Genomic DNA, 25,284 nt, shown 5'->3' with positions numbered 1-25,284 from the left:
CACCCCTGTGAGTCGGTGTAAATCTGCCTCTCTAAAAAGAATTGATTATAGTGGTTGGTAAGTCAAATTATGTTCACATTTTGATCCTGAGGTAACTTTACAACTTGATGAAACTGCAATAGAACTAATAACGTTGTGAGCCCTATATATCTAGCCAGGAGCAACCAAAACAAAAGAAATGTATGACAGTTTTAGAATTCACTATCAATTAATTAGTAGGAAAAAATAAGATTTTTACCCAACGAAAGAAGCTCCATTACTTGTTTATGTTTATAAACTAGGATTGTACTTTGAGTGGACATTAGGAAAAACGAGAACCTTTACAACATGATGTCTTTTAATCCTGTTCAGTGGAATGTAGTATTGCCCAGCTGGCACTACTCGCAGACGATTGCTACTTTGATGAACTGATCTCGCGGAAGAAGAATTCGACGAAATTTAGGTCAAATGTGTCGATTACTCTTAATCTATTTATTATGTATAGTGTTTCAAGGATCCAATGCAGCCGTCGAGGATTATTACTGCGGCGAGAGTAATTGCTATGAACGTAAGTATGAAAGTACTTAAATCTCATTGTAACTGAAAAGCCGATAGTTTGGCGAACCTACAGTATAGGTTAAGGCTAGCTTAAGGTAGGCCAGGCAACTGTGTTCAGGTATTATATTTTGTTACGGGAAGAATTCTTTGTCCCAGAATAGTTTATTTAAGTAGGTGGGTAACACGTGTACCTTAAGGCCATATCATCCTAGGTTAGGTAAGGGAGTATTGCCTTTCTATGGAACTGGTGTAAACATGGCATAAATATACTAGAAAAGGGGGTGTAAGTATGATAATGACCACCTGTATGTATGATGATAGCTTACTAAGAATACGTCCGTTATCTCCCGTGTTAGATAAGTAGGTAAGGACACAGCTTGTAGGTAAGGTTAGAGGGGGAAGTTATGGTGTCCACTTTTAATGTACACTAAGAACTGGCCGCTGATATACAAAGGCTCTCGGAAAAGCTACATAGGATAGAAAATAGTGGTGTAGTTTGTAAGGTTTATAGTAACACTAACTCTATCTACATAATTCTTTTAATACTTTGGGCATGTAAGTAGGTGGTAAAATTATTGTATAGTACAATATCCTTGATGAACAAAATATTAGATGATCCTAGCTTAATTATAGGCGCTTTGAACAATTCTAGTAAAATAATTGGCAGAACATCTGAACTAATCATGGTAGCAAGGATATGATGTAGCGAAGAGTGAATTCACATTCTCATCTTTCTCGCCTCTTTCCCATACTTTCTCGCCTCTTTCCCATACTTTCTCCTCTTATAAGGAATAAGAAGTAACAGCAAAAGTTCCTTGGGATTTTTAGTATACAGTTCACTTTTCTCCTTTGGGAAAAGTGACAAATGTCACCTACTGTCCATGGTTTTGTCAAATAATTCCATAGGCCAGGTGATGGTGAGCATTGCTCTTATATTCATGTCTCATTGTGACATAGGAGATATGCCCTGTTCCTTTAGAAGTGGCTCTCCCGCTTCTGGAGACCAGCTCTGTAAGTCGAGCTTGACTCAATATGCTGGTTAATCTACTTCCTGTTGAATAATAATAGTCTCCTTCTGGAGTATTTATCACTTCTCATCCTCTGACTGGTATCTGCGGAGTTGGTCGAACAAATGTGAGCCTGATATGATGGTCATCTTAATGGACAAGGTGAATGTCAGTCTTTTCACACTTTACTTCTTTCCTTCCAGGAATAGAAGGAGTGCCCTTGCCTTTGGAGACCCACTCTCCTCCATCAGGAGGGAATAATGAAGCTCACCTGTGAGCCATTCCTTCGGGTGCTATCAAGTTGAACGTAAGTTGGGTGTGACAGCTACTACTGTGGTACCGCTTGCAGGTGAGCACTCAAGCATCGATCACTAGTACTCTAGCCAAGACAGGGAGGAAAGGAGGGAGTAACAGAGCTTACCCGGTGACTGTTTCTCTGGACTCTGGCAGCCGGTTCATGAGCCCTGTATGACAAATTACATAATAGTGACTGGTAGAGGTCCTTCCAGGGATCGAGTACATTACATGTACTTATTTTGTCCAGGGAGAATGGAATGTTTCGTCGACCTCCATGGGACCCTTTGGGTCTACCCCCAAGTTGGAGGGTATCTTGTTCTGCTACCCTTTTGTTAGGGATTCACAGGGAACCTGTCTCCCCAGCTAGAGCTATTTTTTAGTGCATTATTAACTTCCTCTACTGCCTCTGCCAAAGAATGTTCCTTGGGGGAACAATTTAGTCTCAAAGGAAGCTTCAAGCAGTTTTAACTACTGTGGATATTGGTCCTGGGGTAAATTACTCCTGTTCCTCAAGGGTTAAGTACAAGTCCCTTTTAGTGCTTGAGGAGGCCATCGTAGAGTCTATCCCTCTAAACTGTCTCTCTTCTCTGCTTTGGCAAGATGTAATAGTTGTGCAGGCTTTCTCTTCATGGATGTTCTCCTCCTAAAGGTTTTACAGTCTATTCTTTCTTGTAAAAGGTGTCTGGAGGCTGGAGACTGGTCATCGACCTCTAGGCTCTGAAATGTTCAACAGACTCCATTCAAGATGGAAAAAATCAGCCACGGTCAGACAGATAGTAAGACCAAAGGACTTTATATTCTCGTTGAATCTGAAGGATGCGTACTCAATCTCCGTCCATCCATCTTAAAAAAAGTACCTCCGTTTCGTAATGCACAACAAGGTATACCAGTTCAGGGTTTGGTGCTTCAATTTGTCAGCAACCCCTCAAGTGTTCACTTGGGTTTCAATCTAGGCCCATGCCAAAGGCATCTGTCTCCTATGTTATCTGCACCACTGGCTAATTCTAGAAGACTTAGTGGCAACCCTTCTTCAGCTTCAAAACAAGCTTCTGAGGCTTTGCCAAGATCTGGGGATCATGGTAAACCTCCCTGCTTCCCTCTCAACGACTGGTATATTTAGGAATGATTATAGACATCAACCTGCACAAAGCCTTCCTATCAGGGTAGTAAGGCTGAGGAAGGTTGCAAGACCTATTCTCAGATGAGAAATAATGATCCCCATGGGACCAGAAGAACGGACGGACCTCGAACAGGGGGTGGCAGATGAGACTGCTAAAGGGTTTCGTTCTTCTCGTCCTCCCCCATGGACTCGATGCGCTTCACGGATGCAACTTAAGAAGGGTGGGGGCCCACATGCTGCACCATACGACTTCAGGCCTTTGGTCAGAGTTCGAAAAGTACTATCGCATAAATTTCTTATTTCTTCAACAGTTCCATCAATTCTTGGCGGGCCACTCTGTGGTGGTGGTGATGAGCAAAACAACCACAGTAGTGGCTTACATCAACAAACAAGGCTGTACTTTTTTGCAGCCCTTATCCCATCTTGCAGTAGAAATACTAAGACGGTCTGAAGTCCACTCAGTGACCCTATCACCTTGCTTCAATCCCAGCAAAAGGAATGCGCTCACAGACAACCTGGACAGAGCGACTTAGTGGGCTCTGAGTGATCTTTGGATAATCTAGTAGCCAAAAAAGTTCTGATTTTGAGGGGGTTCCCGGACAGTTGATCTGTTAGGAACGTCCCTGAATTTCAGGCTCCCGTTGTACTGCTCCCCAGTCCCAGACTCCAAAGCTCTCCGGCAAGATGCATTCCAGTAACGGTGGGACAACATCAACGTTAACGCCTTTTCCCCGTTCTGCCTGATGAGAAGAGTACTCATGAAGGCTAGAACATCAGTCAATCTCTCAACGACCCTCATAGCTCCGCTATGGCCTCACGCAGAATGGTTCATAGACCTTCTGCAACTCCTGTTGGAGCTTCCAAGAGAACTTCCTCCATAACGCGATCTACTCAGACAACTATACATCCACATCTACACGCAAAGCCGTAGCTTCGCTGCAACTTCAAAGCCTTGAGACTATCCAGCATGTCCTCAATCAGAGAGGTTTTTCGCAATAGGTTGCGAAAAGGATGTCTTGAAATTTGCGAAGATTGTCAGCCTCAGCCTACCAGGCATCTTTCCACTCGATGCCACTATTCCAGCAATAGTGGAGTTCTTTGTGTATCTATGGGAGGAAATGCTCCTTTCGGTTTCGGCAGTAAAAGGTTATCGCTCAGCCTTGAATCTTGCCTTTAAACTGAAGGGGCTAGACATTTTCTCTTCTCTGGAACTTTCCCTCCTCATAAGAAGTTATGTCTTTACCTCCTCTATGGAACGGAGTTTGAGTTCTTCGGTCCTAAAGGGTCCTCCCTACAAACCATTACGCCAGGCAATAGACCACCACCTCACGTTGAAGACGGTGTTCCTACTCGTTTTGGCTTCGGCCAAAAGAGTCGGTGAACTTCACGGTCTCTTGTATGACATTGCTCATTCAAGGGAATGGGGAGAGGTAAATTTCAGCTTCGTCTCTGTGTTTGTGGTAGACTCAAAATGCGGGGGTAGCGTACTCAGATTCGATCTGTTACTATATTCACTAAGGAGTTTGAGGCACTACCTCAAAAGAACAGCAGCAGTTCGCCCCCAGGTGCCATCACTAAATCTGGATCCTCCTCCAACACGTTGACCTAGAGCACATGACGTCGGGGGCATATCTACATCCTTGGCCTTCAAATGTAACTATTCAGTGGTGCAGGTTCTACAAGCGGGCGTAAGGAAGCATCAGACGATCTTCACTGCTCGCTACCTGCAAGACATAAGAGACTCGATACGTTTTCAATCGGTCCTGTGGTGGCTGCACAACAACTGGTTCAATATATCAGGCTTCTTAATGGACAAGTAGCTGGAGGTTGAGGGCATTGGTTACCCGGTTTTAGTCTGAGTGAATGAAAAGGAATGACTGATCTTTTATTTTCTTTATCCTTCCCTCTCCTGGGAAAATCAGCATCCAGGGTCGTCGACGTGGCTAACCTCAACCACTGCTGGTAAACCATTGTTCCCTTGTGTAACGTAGTACAGTACAGTATTGTGTCAGTACTGTTGCGTCCCCATACCCTAGTGAGGTGGTATTGGGTATGTCTTGGTGACCTCAGATGAACCTTTTGACTCGGAAGAACTCTTACCTTGACAGTCGCATTGCTAGGATCTCAACACAAAGCTTGTGTAGGCTGCGGACCATGCATAGCAAGGTTTAGTGAGGTTTAGGGTTTCCACTTTATATGCTAACACACACATATAGGGTAATCCCCTGGTAAAGCTAAAAAGCTAGTTGTTCCGTAACCGAAATACAAACCACGCTATTTACAAAGGGTTTACTTTTAGCGCAGCTGAAATGACGAGCCAATAGTTTTTAACGAGGGTTAATTACCCCCGCGCTAGTTAGCGGGGGGTGGGGAAGGGTAGCTTGCTACCCCTCCCCCCTCCACACACCGGTGACTTGCTTCACTTCACTTTTGGCTCGGCGGTGATCAGACGTGTCTGTTCATCGCCTTCGTGACAGCCTTTAATTTTCTTCTTTTTCTTTTCAGCTTGTGTGATTGGTTGGAAGTTGACCTTCAGTTATTTTCTTTTATTTAATATGCGTACATGCCCTGGAGTTGCCGGCCGTCCTTGTGGGACTTTCATGTCGGACGTGATTACGGATCCTCACACCCTCTGCCCTCAATGTCGGGGCCGACGGTGCGACCAGGATAACATGTGCCGTGAGTGCAGGGAGTGGTCTGCCTCCCAGTGGGAGAGGTTTGGCCGTCGGCGTAAGAAGAAGTCCAAGAGAGACCGTTCTCCTCCGGGGTTAGCCTTGAAGGAGGAAGGTTCTCGGGACTCTTCTTCCGCCGCCCAAACCTCCTCCGAAGCTCCCCCTCGTCCGCCTCCTAAGGAGAGTCGTCCGAGTGGGAGCGCAGGCCCTTGTTCTGTTTCCCTACCTTCGGTGGGGGGAGAGGGCGTCGCCTCCCATAGCGAGGCGGTTCCCCCTCCTCCTCCGGGGGAGGTTATTGATAATAAGCAGGTGCTGTTGCTGGTGATGGTGCTCTAGGCTCTCCTCCTCCTTCCGTGCATCCTTCGAAGGGGGAAGTGAGTCCTTCGGTCTCGACTGCTGCCCAGCTTCCTTCTGAGAGAAGTGTTTTGAAGGAGACTCCCCTTCGGAGGACCGATAGTCCCGACGATCTCCCCCGAGGCTGCCTCCGCCGTAAGGCTCACCGCCCTCTACGCCACAAGGGCCTCCCTTCCCCTTACAGGGGGACTAAGAGGCGCCTTTTTGGGTCTTCGTCCTCCGGGGGGGACTCTCCTCGTCAGCCTCAACCGATGAACCTCTCTGCAGACCGCTACCGCTCACCATCTCCTGCCGGATCTTCGCCTTCTGGAGAACTCGTCACCCGACGGGCAACGGTCCCTTCGGGGCTAAGGGATTCTTCCCTTACGCGAGCAGGGCCAGCGCACAAGCGCTCTCCTGCTCGCCAGCGATCTCCTGCTCGCCAGCGATCTCCTGCTCGTCGACGATCTCCTGCTCGCCGACGCTCACCTGCTCGTCGGCTCTCTCCTGAGGTTCGCCCCCCTCGCCAGCGCTCTCCTGCTCGTCAGCTCTCTTCCGAGCGTCAGCGCTCATTTGAGGACCATCGCCCTGCGGTCTCTGACCACCCTTTAGTTCCTGCTGAACTCCCTGCTCACCATCCACCTAGTCCTGTGGCTACGCAACATCGTGCTGCGCGTGTGTCAGAAACACATGTTCGCCAACGCGCCAGCGATCTTCCCGTTCCTGCTCGTGAACCTATCCTCTCACAGGACACGCGTCGACCTTCTGCTCGCCAGCGATCACCAGCTCGCCAGCGATCACCTTCACATGCTGCCCGCCATCGCACGAACCTGCATGATCGCCCGCTTACGCATGCTGCTCCTCATCGCAACACCCTGAACGATCGCCTTCCTGCGGATGCTGCTCCTCATCGCAACACCCTGAACGATCGCCTTCCTGTGGATGCTGATCACCATCGCACCCTTTCTCGCGATCATTCACCTGCGCATGCTGCTCGCCATCGCACAACCCTGCACGATCGCCCGCTTACGCATGCTGCTCCTCATCGTAACACCCTGAACGATCGCCTTCCTGCGGATGCTGATCACCATCGCACCCTTTCTCGCGATCATTCACCTGCGCATGCTGCTCGCCATCGCACAACCCTGCACGATCGCCCGCTTACGCATGCTGCTCCTCATCGCACAACCCTGAACGATCGCCTTCCTGCGCATGCTGATCACCATCGCACCCTTTCACGCGATCATTCACCTGCGCATGCTGCTCGCCATCGCACAACCCTGAACGATCGCCCGCTTACGCATGCTGCTCCTCATCGCGCAACCCTGAACGACCGCCCTATTGCGCGCGATCATTCACCTACACATGCTGCTCGCCATCGCTTACCATCACGTGGTCATTATCACCAGCGATCTTCTTCACCTACGCGGCAGCACGATCCCTCGCTGTCGCGCCATCGCTTGCGTTCGTCGCCTCGGACACGTGTTCATTTACCTGCGCGCCCGCTCGCCTGCGCGCCCGCGCGACCGCTCGCCTGTGCGCCCGCGCGATCACCCGCGCAACCATTCGCCTTTGCGCGACCATTCACCCTCGCGCGACCATAGTTCGCGGCGAATTCCACAGCCGGTGGTAGCAGCAGGGACGCGTGCTCCTAGACGGCACTCGGGATCACCTCCATCCAAGCACAGGTTGGTATTGCAGGACGAGGACAGGTCATTACAGCATTCTTCCCCACCTTCTTTTCAGGCAGGTACCGTTGTGTCCACTCCAAAGGATCGCCCGATCCCTTTCACCTTAGCGAGGATTTCGGACTCTGTGTCCTTTGAGCAGCAGACTTGGTTTGGTCCGCTGGCACGGGCGTTAGTGAGGGTTATGAAACCAGCACTCGCCGGCCAGGGTAACAAACCAGCGGCTGTCTCTCCTACGCTGAAGAGAAAGAGAGGAGTGGACTTCGTGGTGACTTCCCCCAGGGCGAAGTTGGTTCCCAAGAGGTCGGTCTCGAGGGTCCCCTCTCCTGCACGAGTACTCTCTCCTTCTCCCGTGGACGAGGCCTTTCCGTCCTCAGGTGAGTCCAGTGGACCGGTAGTCTTCCCCTCGGCACCAGGGGGGGAGACTTCGCTTCAGGCAGGAGAATCGTCTCGTGAGGAAGGGGCCCCTCGAACCTCGTTGTTGGGATCCTGTATCCCTCCTAGGAGGGAGCCCAAGGATTCCAAGACCATCCCTAAATCCTCTGCAAGGATTCGACAGGAACCCACGACTACCCAGGGGAATGTCCACGTATCACCCCAGGAAGAGATTCCTGGGGCAGGAGACTTAGCTGCCAGCCCGCAGGGAGGAGAACAGCAAGAGTCCGAACATGCCTTCTGGCAGGTCCTAAGCCTGATAAGGCAACTTAACAGTTTTACGGATCCAGTCATCCCCCCCCCGTGAAGGCAAAGACACGATTCTGGATGAAGTGTTCGACGTTCGGAAGGCCCCTAAGACCAGTGCAGCTCTGCCCTGGTCTCGGGGGCTGAAGAGTGCCAGAGCTAGGGCCAATGCTCAGCTCGCACTTCTTGCCTCCTCCAGTCGTTCCACTGCCGGGAACAAACTCATCCCTCCTCCTCGCCTTTAGCAGAGGAGGTATTTCGAGATCCTGGGTGAGCACAACCTCGCTCTTCCTCTCCATCACTCTGTGGAGGAGCTGGCGAAGGGAGTTCCCTTGGAGAAACTCTCTGCCCGGCAGGTGTCTTTCTCGGCGGCAGAGATCCTTAACCACGAGAAGGTCGCTAAGTGTGCCATGCAGGCCACTTCGTGGCTGGACTTCTGGCTAGGATCTCTGGGCATCCTATTGCGATCTGAGGACTTGTCCAAGGAGACCAATAGGAAGGCCCTAGAGACCTTCTTGCTCTCGGGCACCCGCTCCATCGAGTTCTTGGCGCACCAGGTTACCACTCTGTGGGCCAACTCGGTGTTGAAGCGTCGCGATGCTGTGTCCGAGAGATTCCATCCGAAGGTCCCCGCCGTAGATGTGTGTAGGCTCCGACATGCCTCCCTCCTGGGGGAGAGCCTGTTTGAGCCTCAAGACTTGGAGCGAACGGCTGAGAGGTGGAGGAAATCCAGCACGGACTCCCTCCTCCACAGGGCCCTTACAACTCGGCCCTATAAGCCTCCAGCCCCGCCACAACAGCAGCAACAGCCTCGTAAGGCTCCAAAACAGGCACCGGCAGCTAAGAAAGTGGTGTCTAAGCCCCAGCCCTTTCCAGCCAAGGTCAAGAGGGGTGGTAAGTCCTCCAGGGGAGGCAAGACTTCTAGGGGTGGCGGCCGCGGCCGCAAGCCCTAGGGGTGGCAGTCCCCCTGCGTGTCCACCTGTGGGGGGATGCCTTCAGCGTTGCGTCCGCAGGTGGCAACATCTCGGGGCCGATGCTTGGACGATCTCAGTGATCGGCCAAGGTTATCGCGTCCCGTTCACGTCATCTCAACCTCCCCTGACAGCGAATCCAGTGTCGTTGAGCTCCTATGCCATGGGATCGGCAAAGGGGCTGGCCCTTCAGGCCGAAGTCAAGACCATGTTCGAGAAGGGTGCTCTCCAGGAGGTCGTGGACGGCTCTCCAGGCTTCTTCAGTCGACTCTTTCTTGTAAAGAAGGCTACTGGAGGCTGGAGACCCGTCATCGATCTCTCGGCTCTGAACAGGTTTGTCAAACAAACCCGGTTCAGCATGGAGACAGCAGACACGGTCAGACTTGCGGTGAGACCACAAGACTTCATGTGTACACTGGATCTAAAGGATGCGTACTTCCAGATCCCAATCCATCCGTCTTCCAGGAAGTACCTGAGATTCTGCCTAGACAACAAGATCTACCAGTTCAAGGTGCTGTGTTTCGGTCTCTCCACAGCTCCTCAGGTGTTCACCAGAGTGTTCACCCTGATTTCGACTTGGGCGCACAGGAACGGCATTCGTCTCCTTCGTTACCTAGACGATTGGCTGATCCTAGCAGACTCGGAGTCGACCCTTCTTCGACACCGAGACAGGCTTCTAGATCTTTGCCAGGATCTGGGGATCGTGGTAAACCTCGAGAAGTCCTCTCTGCAGCCGTCCCAACGACTGGTTTATCTAGGCATGCTAATAGACACCAATCTCCACAAAGCCTTTCCATCAGACGACCGGATAGCAAGGCTGAGGAGGGTGGCGGAACCTTTCCTCAGGCGAAAAGAACTCCCCGCCCAATCGTGGTTGCGTCTCTTGGGCCACCTATCCTCCCTGGCCCGTCTGGTTCCAAACAGCCGCCTCAGGATGAGATCCCTTCAATGGCGGCTCAAGTCCCGGTGGAATCAAGGATCCGATTCCCCGGATACTCTGATCCCAATGGGGTCTCTGGAACAGACGGACTTGCGGTGGTGGCTGGCCGACGAGAACCTGCGAAAGGGAGTGAGTCTTCTCGTCCTTCCCCCGGAATTGACTCTGTTTTCGGACGCGTCAAAAGAAGGGTGGGGGGCGCACGTTCTGAACCAGAGGGCCTCAGGCCTTTGGTCAGAATCAGAAAAGTGCCTACACATCAACCTGCTAGAATTGAAGGCCGTCTTTCTGGCCCTTCAACAGTTCCAACGGTTCCTGGCGGGTCACTCCGTGGTGGTGATGAGCGACAACACCACGGTAGTGGCTTATATCAACAAGCAGGGAGGCACTTTTTCGCAACAGCTATCCCATCTTGCAGTAGAGACTCTGAGGTGGACCGAAACCCACTCGATAACACTATCAGCTCGCTTCATTCCTGGCAAGAGGAATGTGCTCGCCGACAGTCTGAGCAGGGCTTCGCAGATAGTGAGTACCGAGTGGTCTTTGGATCCTCAGATAGCCAACAAAGTCATGACTTTGTGGGGTTCCCCGACGGTGGACTTGTTCGCGACAGCCTTGAACTTCAAGCTGCCCCTGTACTGCTCACCAGTCCCGGACCCCAAGGCACTCTGGCAAGATGCTTTCCAGCAACGGTGGGACAACATCGACGTGTACGCCTTCCCACCATTCTGTCTGATGAGAAGGGTGCTCAACAGGACCAGACTATCGGTCAACTGTTCCATGACTCTAGTAGCTCCGCTATGGCATCACGCGGAATGGTTTCCGGACCTTCTGCAACTCCTGACGGAACTCCCAAGGGAGCTTCCTCCACGACACGAGCTTCTCAGACAACCCCACTCCGGTGTCCCTCACAGGGCCGTAGCCTCGCTTCGGCTTCACGCCTGGAGACTATCCAGCGTCTCCTCGCGGAGAGAGGCTTTTCGCAACAGGTTGCGGAGAGAATGTCTCGGCACCTGCGAAGGTCCTCTGAGGGAGTCTACCAAGCGAAGTGGAGAGTCTTTTGTGGTTGGTGTCGTGGAAGGGGTATCTCTCCACTCGATGCCACTATTCCAGCAATAGCGGACTTCCTTGTGTATCTGCGAGAAGAAATGCGCCTTTCTGTCTCGGCAGTGAAAGGCTATCGCTCAGCCTTAAGCTTGGCCTTCAGATTGAAGGGCGTGGATATTTCTTCATCGCTAGAACTCTCTTTACTCATACGTAGCTATGAGCTTACCTGCCCCCAGTCGGAAGTGAGACCCCCTCCTTGGAACGTGGTTCGAGTTCTCAGGTCTCTCAAGAGACCTCCCTTCGAGCCATTACGCCAGGCCTCCGATCGCCACCTGTCTTGGAAGACGGCTTTCCTACTCGCCTTGGCCTCGGCCAAGCGAGTTAGTGAACTTCATGGTCTCTCGTACGACATCGCCCATTCAAGGGGATGGGGGGAGGTAACGTTCAGGTTCGTCCCTGAGTTTGTAGCCAAGACTCAGAATCCTGGAGTGCCGGATCCTCGGTTCGACTCTTTCAGGATCGCGAGTCTCCGTTCTGTAACAAACGACCCAGACCAGCTGCTACTATGCCCAGTGAGGTGTCTGAGGTACTACTTGAAGAGAACGGCTGCAGTCCGTCCTCATGTGCGAGCTTTGTTTGTGAGCACAGGCAGGACAAAGAGGAGGGTCACAAGGAACACCATCTCTGCTTGGATTCGAAGGGTTATCCACCATGCCCTGAATCCTGACCCTCCTCCGTCACGTCGCCCTCGGGCCCACGATGTCAGGGGTATTGCTACATCCCTGGCCTTCAAGAGAAACTTCTCTGTGACGCAGGTACTTCAAGCGGGGGTCTGGAAGCGTCAAACGACCTTCACAGCCCACTACCTGCAAGACGTGACCCACAGGAGCCTCGATACGTTCTCTATCGGCCCTGTGGTGGCTGCACAACAGCTGGTCTAACCTCAGGCTCCTTTTTGGACAAGTAGCAGTAGGTTGAGGGCGTTGTTACCCGGTCTTAGTCTGTGTGAATGAAAGAGTATGTCTGACCCTTACTTCTTTCTTCATTCTCCCCTCTCTTGGGGAAGCAGCATCCTGGTCCTCGCATAGCTGACCTCGACCTCTGCAGGTAACCCATGCTTCTTTGTGCTCCTAGTATTAAGCTTAATACTGTTGCGTCTCCCATACCCTGACGAGGTGGTATGGGGAACGTCCTATCCTAGAATTCCTATCTGAAGGTCTCAAGGTCAACTTCATAGGACGAGTCACACTCTCCTCCTCACACTACTTATGTAGGCCACTCGTTCCTAGCGATGCTAGGAACCTGTGAGGTACAGGGGCTCCCTCTCTCTAGTGCTGCTCACTAAGGGATCGAGCCCCCGGGCAAGCCGAAGTCAGTAAGGCTGGGGACTTTCCACCCTTCCTAAGGGGTAAGTCACCCTTTGTAAATAGCGTGGTTTGTATTTCGGTTACGGAACAAATGACAAATTCGAAGATAATTTGTATTTTTCCTAACCATACAAACCTTAGCTATTTACACATATGTGCCCGCCATCCCTGACCCCCAAGTCAAGTCCTACCTCTAAGTGAAGTGAAGCAAGTCACCGGTGTGTGGAGGGGGGAGGGGTAGCAAGCTACCCTTCCCCACCCCCCGCTAACTAGCGTGGGGGTAATTAACCCTCGTTAAAAACTATTGGCTCGTCATTTCAGCTGCGCTAAAAGTAAACCCTTTGTAAATAGCTAAGGTTTGTATGGTTAGGAAAAATACAAATTATCTTCGAATTTGTCATATTGGCAGGGACGTCCATCCTCCAAAGGGTAAGTCAACCCCTATAAGTAGCGTTGTTTGTATTCCAGTTATAGAATAAATGACGAATTTAGAAGTAATTTGTATTTTCCTAACAATACAAACCTGTAGCTATTTATAGTATACAGATTTTCCCTCCAACCCAGTCCCCCTTGAAGTCCTACCTCCAAGCAAAGTGAAGCACAGTCACAGGTGTGTGAGTGAGAGAGAGGGTTTAGCTACTACCCCTTCCTACCCTCCCGCTAAATAGCTGTATGTGTGGTTAACCCTCGCTAAATTGTAATCGCTTGTCCTTTCATAATAGCTACAGGTTTGTATCGTTAGGAAGAATACAAATTGCTTCCAAATTTGTCATTTTTACTAGCTGTGCAAACATGTCACTTGATAAAATAGTCTCAAGTCGATCACACCCCTCACGGTGCCGAGGTCGAAGTTCACACATTAATTGACTCTGACGGGTAGGAGGATGGGTGAATCCCACCTGTAATTACCTATTTACCTTGCCAGTTTGTGTAACTGTATCTCCCATATTAAATTGAGGTTTGTATACCTTGGAAAAAATACAATTTACTTTTAAGTATTGATGATATTGCACTCATGCTTTGACATTGGAATTGCATAATGTTTGTTACCTGTAAAGTAAGTTTTTATTCAATTTTCTTTGTAAGCAACTCACTGTAAAATGATTAATCTAATCGGTTCACTTAATATTCTTGTTTATAGTTTTGGAAATAACACGTGAAGCTACCAAACAAGATGTGAAAAGAGCTTTCCGAGCAGTTGCTTCCAAGACTCATCCAGATAAGTTTCTAGATCCAGAAGATAAGAAAGTTGCTGAGGAAAGGTTTAGGCTTCTCTCAACAGCGTAAGTATTTAGAAGGTTTATTTATCTAATTCAGTACTCAACTGGACAATTATCATCTGCTATAAATCTTGCTGTAGCAACCTACTTTTAATATATTTTACTCTCTAATCCATTTACATAAGTGTACTGTACTGTAATATGCACACCAAGTCCCAAATGATAGAAGATATGATTATTTATGGACAATATGGTATTGGTTAATTAAACAATGTTCATGTTAATTAATGATACAACTGGCTATGATTCCATAGTTGTTCCGGCGTAAATACAAATCCTCCGCTATTTAGAGGGGTGCTACTTTTGGCGTAGCTGAAAGACGAACCATGATAATTTTAGTGAGGGATAACTACCCCATCCGCTAGTTGGCGGATGGGGTAGCTGGCTACCCCGCTCATTCGCACCTCTCGGCTGAGTAACCACTTTACTTTATGGCTCAGTAGAGGACGGACATGCTACCTTTCTCTCCCGCAAAGACTTGCCATGATTGTTTTTCTGTTTATTTTTTCTTTTTTGTGTGTTTTTATCTTATACATATATATGCATGTATATATGTATAAATGGAAACATAATCATATGTTGTTAAATACTTGCAACTTTAATTAAAGTTGACAATGTATCCAACGGTCTATGCCATAAGGTAATTGTCAATTTGTTGATACCACTATTCCCCTACGTGGGTGGCCGTCAGTTCCTCAACACTCCTGTGTGTTTGTTTTAGTACTTCAGTCAAGTTTATAACAGTTCCGCTCTCTTTCGAGGAATTCTCTTACAAGGAAGGTTACTTATTCCCCAAATAGTTCATGTTATGCAGTGGAGTTATGAATTGTAATTCATCACAACTTTTATTTCCCTTTCTAACAGATAGCAGTGTCGTAGAAAGCAAGGCCAATGGCTTCGGCCTCTCCAGTCAATGTCCTGCGCTTCCTGTGGCAGCTCTTGACCGGCCCACATTACGAGGTAGCACTCATTGCCAACGTTCAACTTGAACAAGGATTGTTGATGGGAAGCATAGAGTGCTGCTAGGAGGTTCGCCTCCACGGGTTGGAGAGCCTTCCCTTATGACGGATTGTTAACCTTACCCGGAGTTGGGCTGTACCCATCTTCCGAGAAAGAGCTTTCCTACTTCAGCCGTTCAGCAACCGGGAAGAATTGCTGACAGCTCGACGAGATCTGCTTCTGCTATCTCGTTGCCGAAGGCTGTGCTTCTTCCCCTTGAGCTGGGGAAAAGCTAGTCCAAGGCTTGTTCCTCCTTCGGGATAACTTCTCTCTCATTCGTGAGAGAGATTGTTACGTCTATGCTTTTTCCCCATAGAGCTGGGAGAAAGCTTGTTTTAGGGGATGTCCTCCTTCGGGAGGACTTCTCTTTCGCTCGTGAGAGATTATTACGCTTACTCTTTTTTTTCCATAGTGCTGGAGTAAGCTTGTCTCAGTTGATGCTCTCCTTCGGGAGGACTTCTCTCGTTCGCGAGAGAGATTATTACACCTACACTTTTTTCCTATAGAGCCGGGAGAAAGCTTGTGTTAGGCGATGTCCTCCTTCGGGAGAACTTTCCTCACGTTCCTAAGAGAAAACTTATGTTCAGCTTTTGTGTTAGAGCTACGGTTTGTCACAGGCGCTTCAGCCCGTCGGTCAGGCCTTGAGCCTGTTTCCAACGCCGAGGAGTTTGCTGATCCAGCAGGGGTGGTGGCAGAGCTTTCTCCGAAGCAAGTTTCCCCTCCTGGGGAACGAGTCTCTCGTTCTCGAGAGAAGACCGCCTCTGGGCATCGGTGGTCCCCCTTACTCTTATGATTCTCCTCCAGGGGTGGAGCGAGAGCCTTGTCTTGAGCGACGTTACAAGCCTCCCCTGCGGAGGAGGTATCTTTAGAGCTGTATCAGTCTCTCCCTTGAGCGGAGTCTGCTCTGCTTTCCTCTTTGGAGGATCGTAGGGTGGAAGGGTTTGTGACCCCTCTCCATCCTGTACGTTCTGCTCATCGTGCTGTGAGGAGACATCTTTTTGAATTTGCTGGTTTTCCCCACGGGCTCTCGTGATGATCCTGCGGGTTCTCATGACCTTAAGAGTCCTTCGGGCCTCCGTCGCACTGGATTTTCTAGTTCACATGACTTAGAACCTGTGGGTTTCAGTTATGCTGAGCCTTTGGGCTCTCGTAACAATGGTTACGCTGAACCTTCGGGCTCTCGTACCATCAGTTACGCTGACCCTTCGGGGTCGTGTGACAAGGAAACTTCGGTTTCTTGTTGCACTATCCCTTCGGGGCTTGCAACACAGGTTACACTGAACCATTGGGCTCTCATGCCCTTAGTCACGCTGACACTTCGGTGTCTCATGACAAGGAAACTTCGGTTTCTGTTGCGCTGACCCTTCGTGGTCTCGCAACACAGGTTACGCTGATCCTTCGTGCTCTTGTGCCTTTAGCCACGCTGATCCTTCGGGGTCTTGTGGCAGGGAGACTGCGGTTTTCCAGTTACGCTGACCCTTTGGGGTCTCGTAACCTCGGTATCGCTGAACCTGTAGGCTCTCGTGATGAACGATATTGTCATCAAGAGTTTTACTCTTGTGACAGTGTCTTTGGACTTTCGTCGCGCGCATATGATCAACGATACGCGCTACCATCATCATCAAGAGTTTTACTCCTATGACAGAGAGTCTTCGGACTCTTTAACGCGCGGAATATTTGCGTGTGCGCGATCAGCGTTACACACGTGACCATCAGCATCAAGAGTTTTACTCTTATGACAGACAATCTTCTGACTCTTGTCGCGTGGAGTGTGCACGTGCAACCATCTCCATGCGCACGACCAACTCTATGCGCGTGACCATTGTTTTCAAGATTTTTTCCCTTATGACAGAGTGTTTGGACACTCGGCGCGCGACCATTGTCATCAAGAGTTTTACTCTAATGACAGAGAGTCTTCAGACTCTAGGTGTGCAGAGTGTTCGCGTGTGCGTGATCAGCGCTATGCGTACTTCCATTGTCATCAAAAGTTTTACTCTTATAACAGAGTCTTTGGACTCGGCGCGCGACCATTGTCATCGAGAGTTTTACTCTTAATGACAGAGAGTCTTCAAACTCTAGGCGCACAGTGTATTCGCGTGCGCACAATCAGTGCTCTGCGTGCGACCATTATCATCAAGAGTTTTACTCTTATGACAGACAGTCTTCTGACTCTCGTCGTGCGGAGTGTACATGTGCAACCATCTCCATGCGCGTGACCATTGTCTTAAAGAGTTTTACTCTTATGACAGAGTCTTTGGACTCTCGGCGTGCGATCAGTGCTACGCACGCGACCATTGTCATCAAGAGTTTTACTCTGACAGAGAGTCTTCGGACTCTAGGTGTGTGGAGTGTTCGCGTGCGCATAATCAGCGCTACGCGCGTGACCATTATCATCAAAAGTTTTACTCCTGTAACAAAGTTTTTGGACTCGACGTGCGATCAGTGCTACGCGCGCGCCCATCGTCATCAAGAGTTTTACTCTTACTGACAAAGAGTCTTTGAACTCTAGGTGCGCGATCAACGCTACTCGCGCGACCATCATCATCAAGAGTTTTACTCTTATGGCAGACAGTCTTCTGTCTCGTCACACGGAGTGTACACGCGCAACGATCTCCATGTGCGTGACCATTGTCTTCAAGAGTTTTACTCTTATGACAGATAAATGAAGAATATGAGACATGAAACGTTAAATACTCTGAATGAATAAGATGAAACGACAGTGGAGGTCCTGTAGAGAGTGGGGTTCCCCTGCTGTATGGGACCGGAAAAGCAGCCATCAAAGTAAAGTAAGTAAAGTGCATGTAGTGTTCGTGCGCGTGATCAGCGCTGTGTTTAACCCTCAGGCTCGCGCAGCCCGCTTCCTGTTTTCCATCCAATAGGCGTTATCCACACGGTTCCTCGCTGCGCGAGTTCTGACAGAGCACATGATCGAGGTTCACGGCCCTCTGTTGCTCCCCCACCTGGCTTTTACCTCTGGACCCAGCTCTCTCCTGCGCTGTGTCGCGCGGCGCTTTTCAAGCGCCAGCACTTGACGTTCCCACGTCTCAGTTTAGAGAGGGTTCTCGCGGTTTGCCATCCTCGCGTAACCAAACTCACCTCACTTCAGTGGTTACCTCGTCCTCGGACGAAATACCATCTCTTTTTCTGGCTGCAGAGGGTAACTCCTGCAAGGAGAGACACCCATCAGTCTCTCCAGTCTCATAGGCCTCAGACACAGCAGTCTCCCAAGCGACAATGCCCGAACCCTATCCCTGAGGGTAGGCCCGTGTCACTCTTGCCTGCCGGGAAGCCTCCCACAGGCAAGAAGGTTCAGAAACCTGCCAAGATTCCTAAACCCTGAGGGATGCCTACTGCTTAGGGGTTTCCGTCTCCCTACAGGTAACTATGACATAGTTCCTTTGGGTTCTGATCATGTTTCTGGTCGCAGGAACCTGGTGAGTTCACACGACACGATAACTGAAGATTCCTTCAGGAATCAGTAACAGAGTTCCTGCGGGTTCTCGTCACAACGATACCTTAGGGTCGCGCGAAATAGAAAGAAATTCACAAAATAAATTCAGTACCCCTAGGTTCTCGATGCGCTGAATCTCTTGGTTCCCGCGATCCAGAGTTTTTTCTGAAAACTATGGTATGGTCAACGTACCCCCCGCCCCATGGGATGGGTTTTCCAGCGTAGCATGACTTGTTTCGTCACTCTACACTCCCAGCTGATTACTATGTCAGCAAGGCTGGTCTCGCCAGCACCGATCCTTTCGTTTTCGAATTAAGCATCTTCATTTTCCTTCAACCCTCCCACTTGGAGTGGTGGGGTTAGCAGGCAGCTTGTGATCCTTTCTCGTCATCAAGAAATCCTCAACTGATGGGGCGGAAACTAGCGGGGAATGAAAATTTTTTTTTTACATTCCAGTTTATTTCCCCATGCAGGCCTTGCATGAATTAGACTGTAGTTTTCTCGCTAGCGAGAAAGCCTTCGATGGTAACTCCGGGTAAGCGGTCGATGGTAATCTAATGTATGATCTTGTTGAAGCAAACCCCCACATACGCGACTTCACACTTATTGGGAAGCTCTTGTTCCTGAGAAGTTTTACATAACTTCAACGGGTGTTGTTAAAACTTCATAAAGCCATAAGCCTTCCCGGAGCATGCATTCTTTCCAAGACAAAACCGTGAAGTTATTGTCATAAACTCGGGTTCTACCGATCGATTGAGTCAGCCGCATCCCGTCATTGTACCCCGGGTACAACGACTCATCGTTTTACATGATAGGCTTCTGAGACTTTTTATTCTACCCTTACAGGCTTATTGTTTTAAGCAATTTGTCCCTAAGGAGCAGTGTTAGTTCAAGTATTAGAATGATAGCAACAGCGTGGGCAGCTTTTCATTACATTTACGAACGTTTCAAACCAAGCCCACAGGGAACCAGACATCCTTGTCTGTGTATGAATGCTGGCTAGCCACTGCCATAAAGAGGAGGGCCAAACCAAAGGAGAAATGATCGCTTTTATAACTGCATATTTTGTTTGAGAACATATGCGCTCTCATTCAAAAAATTACTACAGCTAGTCAATGATCAAGAGTTCCTTGGGCAATAATGTTGTGATTCATCACACATACATTATACCCACAACCGGATTCGTAGCAAACGTTTCTTGGAGACAGAGATTACGCATGCGCCAGCCCAGATGGGTAAGTACATATGCATGTAAGCGATCTTTCTGCCAATAAGGGCTATATACATCTTGCAATTAGAACTCCGTTCTATCAAGTTGTATAGCTATATCCCTTACTGAAACCAGGTTATTCAGTACATTATTTGGCTACTGTTCCTGTAACCAGACATACAGCATTTACGTTCTGCCTTTTAATAAGCTCTTCTTCCTTTTTCCCGATTGGAAGTCTTAATCTCCCACAATGACTTTGACCGGAAACTTCTCATAAGCATATCTGTTCCCTAGTAGGGAGCATTCAATACTTATGCTAGTTTACCGATTGGAGACAGAGAACTACGAACGTTTTTGTCCTAAGGACAGTTTTCTTACTGAGTTCCGGAAACGACTTCGTCGGGCTACACCCATTTGCATGGCATGCTCACAGTTTGGTGTTACTACTCCGTAGTAGACTTATGCTTATTGCCCATCCAACAATGGATTGAAGATACGTCTCAATCTCTTCTTGGAATTGGTTGGATGCGTTTGGTAATTACCGACCAGTTTCCTGTCCGGAAGGCAATTTCTATGGAGATTTGCTCTTATAACATAAGCTCTACTGACTAACAGGTTTACCGCTTGGTATTGGTCTTATTCGTCCAACCCCCACTAGATTGGCCGCAGTTAGAGGTAAGACAGGCTCCCCTCCTTCCCCATTTTTTCATGGGCCTAAAAAGGCTCCACCAAAGTACGCTATTGCGCGCCAACCACATACGCGCTACGCGCCAACGAGACCTGACGAACGCTCCTTAGTAGCTCGTTAGGCCCCATCACTAAACCCTAACACAGGGCATAAAGGACATATGCGCCAACACGCGCATACGCTCCAACAGGAGCATAGCTCCATCACGCATTATGCGCGCCCACATGCGCATATGCGCCCACGTTCTCCTGCGCGCCAGGTCTTGCCTACGCGCCAACATTCTCTTACACGCCCGTGCCCAGCTGCGTGCCAACACTCACCTGCGCGCAAACCACCTTTGCAATGGTGCTCTCCCGCGCGCCATCAGTCTCATGCCCGCACACATATGCGCCCAACATCCGACTCCCCTGTGTGCCATGCTACGCATCATCATACGCTCCAGGAAAAACCTGCGTGCCAACGATCTACTGAAAGTAGTACTTCTGGGAAGTCAGCAATGCTGGCTTCTCCCACGCGCCAATCAGTACCATCGCGCCAGCGCTCACCTGCTCGCCAGCCTTCTCCCGCGCGCGTGCCCTGTGCACACTCGCCCATCCTCTCCAAAGGATGCGCGCCAACATTTTCTCACGCTCCCGTGCGCCTCACATGATTCAACTGCGCGCCCGCGCACTAGAGATCTTTCTCGTGTGCGCGCGCTCATCGGCTGGTATCGATGTGCGCGATTTCTCTCCCACACACGTGCCAACAATCTCCCTCGCGCGTGCGCCAACAGTCTCCTTCGCGCAAGCCCCGATATTCTCCCTCGCGCAAGAGCCATTATTCTCCCTCGTGTGAGCGTCAATATCCTCCGCGCGCGAGACTACTGAACTACGCACAGCAAGGTCGCCATCGCATCATTCCCCTCCCTGCAAGCGCATACCACCGCGCATAGGGGGAGAAGGGAAACACCCAGAGGGGTCCAGGACCTCAAAGCCACCACAGGCGATCCCACCAATGATGGAGACTCCTCCCAGGGATCCTTCAATCCCTGTCTCTTCAAGGGGTATGCCTGACAGCCCTGGTTTGTTGCACTGATCAGAGCCGTAACGCAGGTTTTCAAGCCTGTCTTCTCTGAATTGGGACACAGAACCATGGTTTCTTCTACCCCTTTGAAGAGAAAAAGAGGAGTTCCAGACGTGGTCACTTCCCCAAGTGCGAAACTGACTCCACGCAGACCTTCGAGGCAGGTTCCTTCTTTTCCTCAGACTGCCTCTCCTTCCCTTTCGGATGAAGATTTCCCGTTCCCAAGGGAATCACGCGAAGAGAGACTTTCCCCCATCGCACCAATAGGGGAAATCTCTCCTCGCGCCGAGGGGTCTACTCAGTCGGGGATTGAAAGGAACATGCCACCCTTATCAATGTTGGAGTCCTACATCCTTCCCTGGAAGGATTCTAAGGACTCCAAAACATTGATGAAGTCCTTTACTAGGACTAGGATGGAGCCAGCTAGCCACTCAGGGAATGTCCATAACTCTCCCCAAGAAGAGCCTTTGGGATAGAAGGAGACTTCGCTGCAAGTCCTACAGCAGGAGGAGATGAGCAAGAGTCAGAACATGCATTTTGGCAAGTTCTGACTCTAATGAGGGCTCTCAACAGGTTTTCCAACCTAGAGATCCCTCCTCGAGAGAGCAAGGACATGGTCTTGGATCGTGTCTTTGGTACTCAGAAACCCTCCAAGAACAGTGCAGCACTGCCCTGGTCTCAAGGGGTCAAGAGTACCAGGGACAAGAGCTCACAACAGCTCTCTGAGATGTCCTCCAACCGTTCCGGTGCCACCAACAAGCTCCTCCCACCTCCTTGCATACAGTTGAGGAGGTACTTAGTGATCCTTGAGGAGCCTTGTTTAGCTCTTCCTCTTCACCACTCGCTGGTAGAGCTAACCAGGGGAGTCCCACTTGAGAAACTCTTCAACCGGCAGGTCTCGTTCTCGGCAGCCGAGATCCTCAACCAAGAGAAAGTTGCGAAGTGTGCTATGCAAGCCACGTCGATATCTGGTTGGGTACCTTAGGTATCCTGATACGTTCTGAGGACTTCTCCAAATAACGTACCAGGAAAGCTATGGAAACCTTTCTTCCCTTAGGTACTCGCACGATCGAGTTTCTGGCCCACCAAGTCTCGAACTGGTGGGCAAATACCATCCTGAAACGTCGGGATGCAGTAGCTGAGAGATTCCATCAGAAGGTCCCTAGCACCGAGATCAATAGGCTCAGACATTCCTCCCTAGAGGGATCAGTCTTGTTCGAGCCTAAGGATGTGGAACATGCCGCTGAGAGGTGGAGGAAGTCTCGTCAAGACTCCCTCCTTCATAGGGCTTTAACATCCAAGCCCTATAAGCCTCCAGCACCACAACAGTCCCGTCCAGTCAAGATCATTAAGACAACAACAGCAGCGAAGACCTTGGTGTCTAATCCCTTTCCTGTCAAAGAAAGGCAAGGCAAAAGGTCCTCCAGGGGAGGCAAGAATCCTAGAGGGAGCAGCGGAGGCCACAAACGCTAGGATAGGCAGTCCCCCTGAATGTCCACCAGTGGGGGTATGCCTACAAAGTTGCTCAAACAGGTGGAAGCAACTCGGGGCTGATTCCTGGACAATCTCCGTGATCAGTCTAGGATATCGCGTCCCGTTCATAACATCTCTACCTCCCCTGACAACGAATCCAGTGTCATTGAACTCCCTTGCCATGGGATCGGCAAGGGGGCAAGCCCTTCGGGCAGAAGTCCAGAGCCTGTTGAAGAAGGGTGCTCTCCAAGAGGTTCTCGACGGATCTCCAGGCTTTTTCAGTCGACTCTTTCTTGTAAAGAAGGCGTCTGGAGGCTGGAGACCAGTAATCAACCTCTCAGCTCTGAACAAGTTTGTCAAACAAACTCCGTTCAGCATGGAGACGGCGGACACAGTCAGACTAGCAGTAAGACCGCAAGACTTCATGTGCACACTGGACTTAAAGGACGTGTACTTCCAGATCCTAGTCCATCCGTCTTTAAGGAAGTACTTAAGATTTAGCCTAGACAACAGAAAGTATCAGTTCAAGGTGCTGTGCTTCGGTCTCTCCACAGCACCACAAGTCTTCACCAGTGTTCACCCTACTATCATCTTGGGCACACAGGATTGGCATACGTCTCCTCCGTTATCTGGACGACTGGTTAATCGTAGCAGTCTTGGTGTCAACCTTTCTTCAACACCGAGACAAACTTCTGAGACTTTGCCAAGATCTGGGGATCATGATTATAGACACCACTCTCCACAATGCCTTCCCATCAGACGACAGGATAGCAAGGCTGAGGAAGGTCGCAAGGCCTTTTCTCAGACGAGAAGAACTTCCAGCCCAATCGTGGTTACATCTCCTCGGTCACCTTTCATCGCTGGCCCGTCTAGTTCCCAATGGTGGCCTCAGGATGAGATCCCTCTAGTGGCGACTCAAGTCCCGGTGGAATCAAGCATATGACTCCCCGCATATCCAGATCCCCATAGGACCTGCGGAACTGACAGGTCTCCAGTGGTGGGTGGCAGACGAGAACCTACGAAAAGGTGTGGATCTTCTCGTCCTCTCCCCGGATTTGATGCTGTTTTCGGACACTTCAAAAAAAAGGGGTGGGGGGGCACGTGCTACACCACACAACCTCAGGCCTCTGGTCAGAGTCAGAAAAGTACCTCCTCATAAATTTTCTAGAGATGAAGGACATCTTTCTGGCCCTTCAACAGTTACAACAATACCTGGTAAGTCACTCAGTGGTGGTGATGAGCGATAACACCATAGTAGTGGCCTACATCAACAAACAGGAAGGTACTTTTTCGCAGCAACTATCCCATCTAGCAGTAGAGATGCAGAGATGGGCCGAAATCCACTTGATACCTCTATCGGCCCGCTTCATTCCAGGCGAAAGGAATGTGCTCGCCGACAATCTGAGCAGAGCATCTCCGATAGTGAGTACCGAGTGGTCTTTGGATCATCTAGTAGCCAACAAAGTCCTGACTTTTTGTGGTTCTCCGACTGTGGACCTCTTCGCAAGGGCCCTGAACTTCAGGCTCCTGCTGTACTGTTCCCCATTCCCAGACCCCAAGGCTCTCTGGCAAGGTGCTTTCCAACAACGGTGGGAAAATATCGACGTTTACGCCTTTCCTCCGTTCTGTATGATGAGGAGGGTACTCAACAAGACCAGAACATTAGTCAATCTTTCAATGACCCTTTTAGCTCCACTATGGCATCACGCAGAATGGTTCCCAGACCTTCTGCAACTCCTAACGTAGCCACCAAGAGAACTCCCTCCACGACACAATCTACTCAAACAAGCACATGCCAACATCTTCCACAAAGCCGTAGGTTCACTACGGCTTCACGTCTGGAGACTATCCAGCATCTCCTCTCTGAGAGAGGATTTTCGCAACAAGTTGCGATCAGGATGTCTGGACACCTGCGAAAGTCTTCAGCAGCAGTCTACCAGGCAAAGTGGAAAGTCTTCTGTGGTTGGTGTAGTGGAAGGGGTATGTCTTCACTCGATGCCACTATTCCAACAATAGCTGAGTTCCTTGTGTATTTGCGTGAAGAAATGCACCTTTACGTCTCGGCAGTGAAATGCTATCGCTCAGCCTTAAGTCTCGCCTTTAGGCTGAAAGGAATGGACATTTCCTCATCGCTAGAACTTTCTCTACTCATATGTAGTTATGAACTTACCTGTCCTCAGTCTGAAGTGAGACCTCCCCCATGGAACGTGGTTCAAGTTCTCAGGTCTCTTAAGAGACCTCCCGATGAACCATTACGCCTGGCATCAGATCGCCACCTAACCTGGAAGACGGTATTCCTGCTATCTTTGGCCTCGGCCAAGCGAGTCAGCAAACTTCATGGTCTCTCGTATCACATTGCCCATTCAAGGGGATGGTGGGAGGTAACGTCCAGCTTCGTCCCTGAGTTTATTGCTAAGATTCAGAATCCAGGAGTAGCGGATCCTCGATTCGACTCCTTCCGGAT

The 25,284-nt window shown here is 49.9% G+C and overlaps 1 protein-coding gene across 3 annotated transcripts in view; it reads left to right on the top strand.

The window, feature by feature from the left end:
- Positions 1-359: 359 nt before the first annotated feature.
- LOC137623337 (dnaJ homolog subfamily C member 25 homolog) overlaps positions 360-25,284 on the top strand; it is a 52,679-nt gene continuing 27,754 nt past the window's right edge. For all 3 annotated transcript variants that reach the window (XR_011040600.1, XM_068354147.1, XM_068354146.1), the window contains exons 1-2: positions 360-547; positions 13,799-13,940. Coding sequence is in view for 2 of the 3 variants with exons in the window: in XM_068354147.1 (XP_068210248.1) it covers positions 448-547; positions 13,799-13,940 (242 nt within the window). In the remaining variant the exon portion in view is untranslated. The remainder of the gene's footprint in view (positions 548-13,798; positions 13,941-25,284) is intronic.

Source organism: Palaemon carinicauda, chromosome 30 (assembly GCF_036898095.1).
Source record: "Palaemon carinicauda isolate YSFRI2023 chromosome 30, ASM3689809v2, whole genome shotgun sequence".
Classification (NCBI taxonomy): Eukaryota; Metazoa; Arthropoda; class Malacostraca; order Decapoda; family Palaemonidae; genus Palaemon; species Palaemon carinicauda.
The sequence above is the reverse complement of the archived record's forward strand: the minus strand, read 5'-3'. Positions and strand labels throughout refer to the sequence as shown.